The sequence below is a fragment of the Mus caroli genome, chromosome 14, assembly GCF_900094665.2.
Source record: "Mus caroli chromosome 14, CAROLI_EIJ_v1.1, whole genome shotgun sequence".
Lineage (NCBI taxonomy): Eukaryota > Metazoa > Chordata > Mammalia > Rodentia > Muridae > Mus > Mus caroli.
In genome coordinates this window covers 24578897-24584011 of record NC_034583.1, presented here as the reverse complement: position 1 = coordinate 24584011, position 5115 = coordinate 24578897, and the positions used below count along the sequence as shown (strand labels likewise).

At 39.6% G+C, this 5115-nt stretch overlaps 1 protein-coding gene across 1 annotated transcript in view; it reads right to left on the bottom strand.

Moving 5' to 3' along the window:
* The window catches only part of Parg (poly(ADP-ribose) glycohydrolase), a 101459-nt gene that overhangs the window by 48188 nt on the left and 48156 nt on the right, over positions 1-5115 (bottom strand). The window contains exon 10 of the mRNA XM_021181844.2: positions 768-847. Coding sequence (XP_021037503.1) covers positions 768-847 — 80 coding nt within the window. The remainder of the gene's footprint in view (positions 1-767; positions 848-5115) is intronic.

Below are 5115 nucleotides of genomic sequence, written 5' to 3'. Positions count from 1 at the left end.
TCCCTCTTGAAGGAAGAAAGTATTTTAGTGGAGCCCACAGTTAAGAGACTTTGAATTTTAAAAGATATTGGACATTTTAAAGGGACTGAACTTTAATATACAAGACTGTGGGACTTTTAAAATTATTTACATCTTGGGGATGAATAAGAAACTAAGGGTTGAGGCTTACTAGTGATGTGTTTGTGTGTCAAGTTGATAAGGGGTCAATTGTACTGGCTAGTTTTGTGTCAACTTGACACAGGCTGGAGTTATCACAGAGAAAGGAGCTTCAGTTGGGGAAGTGCCTCCATGAGATCCAGCTGTAAGGCATTTTCTCAATTAATGATCAAAGGGGGAGGTCCCCTTGTGGGTGGGACCATCTCTGGGCTGGTAGTCTTGGGTTCTATAAGAGAGCAGGCTGAGCAAGCCAGGGGAAGCAAGCCAGCAAGAAACATCCCTCCATGGCCTCTGCATTAGCTCCTGCTTCCTGACCTGCTTGAGTTCCAGTCCTGACTTCCTTGGTGATGAACAGCAGTGTGGAAAATGTAAGCCAAATAAACCCTTTCCTCCCCAACTTGCTTCTTGGTCATGATATTTGTGCAGGAATAGAAACCCTGACTAAGACAAACAGTATAAAATCTAGAATATTATATTAAGTTGTTGCTGTTGAAATAAGCTTAAGCAAGCAATTATACTTCAAAATATAAAATATAACCTAACCCAGGTTATTTGATATGAATTTTCACCATCAGCAAGAAAAATTATAGTTATTAGTGAAAGGAATGTACTTTTCTCTGTGACTCTTCGAAAGTAGCAGAAGAGCGTTTTCAGTTTCTCTGGTTTCCTCGATGAACGTCCTTCAAACAACCTGAAAGAGGTCAGAAGAAAAATGGTTAAAATGCCTTTGTGATTCACAAACACCAAGTCTCTGTTTTGAATCAAATACTAAATGGAATTCCTGCAGCAGGCACTCCTGGAACTCTGGAGAGGCAGAAACCCGACATGGATTCAAAGGGCATCTAGAAAGAACTTGACCTGGTTGTAATCAGGCTCCTCCTCGCCGCCGCTGAGCCAGCAGTGCTGCTCTTCCTCCGCCTACTCCTCCAGGAGCACAGCACTGTATTGTCCCGGGGTCATTTAGGATCACAGTTAATGTCTTTATGGCAAATACTATTTTTAATGCATAATATTACTAAGCAGTTATGTAACTAAACAAATAGCATCTCAGAAAGTTTGTCATCCTCAGTTTTTGCAATAAAGTAAGTATGAGAGGCAAGTCACAGCTGAGACGAGACGCTGGGAACAGAAGGAGTAGTCTCTGGTAATTAAACAGATCCTGTTCTGGACTGGATGTTTCTGTCTTCCCAATATTCCTGGGCTGAATTCAAAATTCCAAACAAGGCTTTATTTGGAAATAAGGCCTGTATGAAGTGGAAAAGGCTGAGTTCGATGAGAAGAGTCCAAATCCTACAGTCTCAGGGTCCTAGAGACAGCAAGTGAGACAGGGAGAAGGCGCGGTCTAAAGACATAAAGAACCCTCACCTCAAACTGAACCACCAGCACTTGATGTGGGATGTCTAGGTCCCAAACTGTCAAAAAATAAACCTTGTTGTTTGAGTCTCCGAGCCTGTGACTGAGTTAATACAGATCCTTTCCTTGGCAACAAAACCCAAGCATTCTCTGTGCTGCAGTGTCCAGCAAGCCCGATCTGCACGGTTTAATTCTGTTTTCTTTGTAATGGCATGGCATTGTTATTGTTAACATGTAATTCAATTTATCTGAAGGAAAGAAATGCAGGGCTTTAAAAGCATATGACCTGAGTAAGTAGTTCATTAGAAGATTTCACACAAAAGCACACTTTTGGCATAAGACCTAGCTTTCCAAAGGCATTTAAAAGCATGTGAAGATTCAGTGGCTATAAATAATGAAGATTCTCTGCCCCCAGTCATACATTCTGCCTTTACATCCAGAAAGCCTTCAAGTAAAAGTCTTCTTTAGGAAATGGTAAAATGGGTGCCATTTTTCATGAATAGAAGAACAATCTTATGTAAGAGCACAGAAAGAGGCAAGACAAGTCACAGAAACCCCTATAAAATGGAAAAGAAATACAGCAAGGGATTCTAGGTAGAAGGATCTGAATTCAGAGTCAGTTTCTGGAGAAACAATTTGTATGATCATCGCCTAAAAGAAATTCCAGTACTGAACAGTATTTTTTTTAAAGATTTATTTATTTATTATATGTAAGTACACTGTAGCTGTCTTCAGACACACCAGAAGAGGGAGTCAGATCTTGTTACAGATGGTTGTAAGCCACCATGTGGTTGCTGGGATTTAAACTCCGGACCTTCGGAAGAGCAGTCGGGTGCTCTTACCTGCTGAGTCATCTCACCAGCCCCATGAACAGTATTTTAACCTAACATATGCTCTATTTTAAAAATAGTTGAAAAGTCTTATAAGGTAACTTTTATTCGTTGCAGATTTGTTGTTCTAAAATACTTAACACAAATATGCTCATATCTAACTGGCAGCTAAAAAAGAGAGTGTAAAAGTGAGGGTTTCAGCTTGATCTCCTTCTGTAATGTTAATTAGAACAGAGTCTATTTAAATAAAAATGATGGTGCAAATGAAGACGTCACATGGCAGTTCAATTAAACATCCTGTATTAATAAATACAATTTACTAAATGAATACTTTGGCCTTATACAAAATCCCTCTCTAGAACTACTACTTAATAGAAAAAAAGGAGTATGAGAGTATATATAGAGAACACAGCACTGTCTTTTTTTCTTTAGGGACAAACAAATGTACTATACAATTTAACTAAGGGGAAGGTCTTTAATATGACTACCATGGAAAGAGGAAAAAAATGACTATTGCCCTTAATGAATAATTCCCCCCAAAGGAAAAATGTCCCCTACTTGGTCAGCTACTTGTAAAATCACATTAAAGCCCTCATATTTTATAACCATAATCGTCAAGTATGAACCTTGGGAGCTCCCTGGGATTAGATGCTTATTATCCTGGCAACATGGAATTTTCTAAAACATTATATGGCTAACATTATTACTACAAATGAGTGAACATTTTATTTTACAAACTTAAATCTTAAAGGTACAGAGCTGAGCATGGTAGTACATGGCAGTTCATTCTTGAATTTAAGATTGCATAAAGATCAAGAGTTTAAGGTTAACCTCAGCTACTGAGTTAAAGGCTGGTTTGAGCTACATGACACTGTCTCAACCATCTAACCACCCAAGCAAAATATTCCCAATTCTAAGTCTTAGTGATATAAATCAAACGGTTCCTGAATGTATTACATTGATTTACTATTCCAAGCCCAACTTCACATTACTGTGTAACCAAATAAGCTTTCTGATATTATTTTTAAATGTAAATGGTCAGCTTCCTTTTAAAAAGATATTGTTCTGTGTGTGCACACATGTACAACTACACAAATGTCATGGTGCATGTGTAGGGGTTGGAGGACAACTTCTGGAAGCCAGGTCTTCCCACCTAGCATGGACCCAGGGGACGGAATTCAGACAGCAGGGCTATGTGACAAGCATATTTCTTGCTGAGCCATTCCTTCAGCCCATCCTCACCATCATTAGGGTCCTCCTCCTCCTTCATATATAGCCCAGCTGCCTTAGAACTTGCTTTGTAGACCAGACTGACCTCAAACTCAAAGAAATCCACCTGCCTCTGACTCAGAGTGCTGAGATGAAAGGTATGCACCATTATGTCCTCTGCATTTCTCACTTCCTTAGAAGGAAGAGAGAGAGAGAGAGAGAGAGAGAGAGAGAGAGTGTGTGTAGTGCGGTCAATCAGGAGAAATAAGATTAAAATCTTTGTGACAATTCTCCAGTTTGGCTACACTATGCATAGCCACCCAAATAAAATGACTTATCCTATTCTTGTATCATGTAAAAATAGCAGAATTCATTGGAAATGGACATGAGAATGATATACAATTTGAGGACAGAGCCTTGAGAGTAAAGAAAAAGAAAGATAAAGGGCCTGAGAAGAGCAGAGAGGGAATTGTGAGGCTGAGAGACATGGGCCCAGACACTGAGAGGACATGAGACAGACACAAGCACAGACAGACAGACAAACAAGGAGAAAGATGGGGAACTAAGAATTATCAAGTATCATCTGATTAAAACTTCCAACATCTTTTTTTTCTACTGTAGATTTTTCAAAGTTCTAAAGACATGGAGCTGATGTGCATTTTTCAATAAGCAACATGTATACAAATTTGTACATTAAGTCAGGCCATAATAATCCTTGCTCATGTAGAGAAGACATTTACACATTTCACTACATAATAATTACAAATTATTTTGAAAAGCCAACACAAAAAAGCTAGTCAGGCAATTTAACTTTGTCCTAAATAAAGCATTGTGCATTGTCAAGGGAAGAAGTCAGTAAAGGGTCAGATAGGTATTAATGTGTTTTTCCTTCCATACTTACAGAGAATCATGGCTAAATAAAACCTTCCCATGAGTGGAAAATATTACTGGAATGAGATCACTCACACACACACACACACACACCTCTTTAAATTAAGACTGAACTCCACTTGCATACAGTAAATCAAGTCCAAAGCACTATAACCTCCAGTTTAATACAGAAGCACGTGATGCTATGGGACCTGGCCAGAAAGTCCTCCTTTGAGAGGCACTCTGCCATATGGCCCCAGCAGCATTTTCAATTCAGGGAAGAGGCAGATGTAAAAGCCTCCTGGGCTGCCCACTGCTGAGACCCACAATTTATCACTGACCATCTAGTTTCCATGTGATTTCAGAAGCATCAATGCTAATCACATTGGAAGCCTTTATATAAACGTTCAGGCTGAGAAAGGCAAGCAGGGGAAAAGGTCAGAGGTATTTAACATAACTAAGCAGGCCTGGAAGTACACAACAATAAATAAAAGAAGGAAGGCTTATTCAATTTATTGACGTCAGCCTCCCACCACACACTTCTACCATTTTTCATATTCACTCAAGTAGCTAGCCTTACCTCATCTGAGACTGAATTCTAGCCTCCCCCACCCCCCGCCCGATTTGCCAGAAGTTGTAACTGTAAATAAAAACCAGAAAGGAGCCGGGCGTGGTGGCGCACGCCTTTAATCCCAGC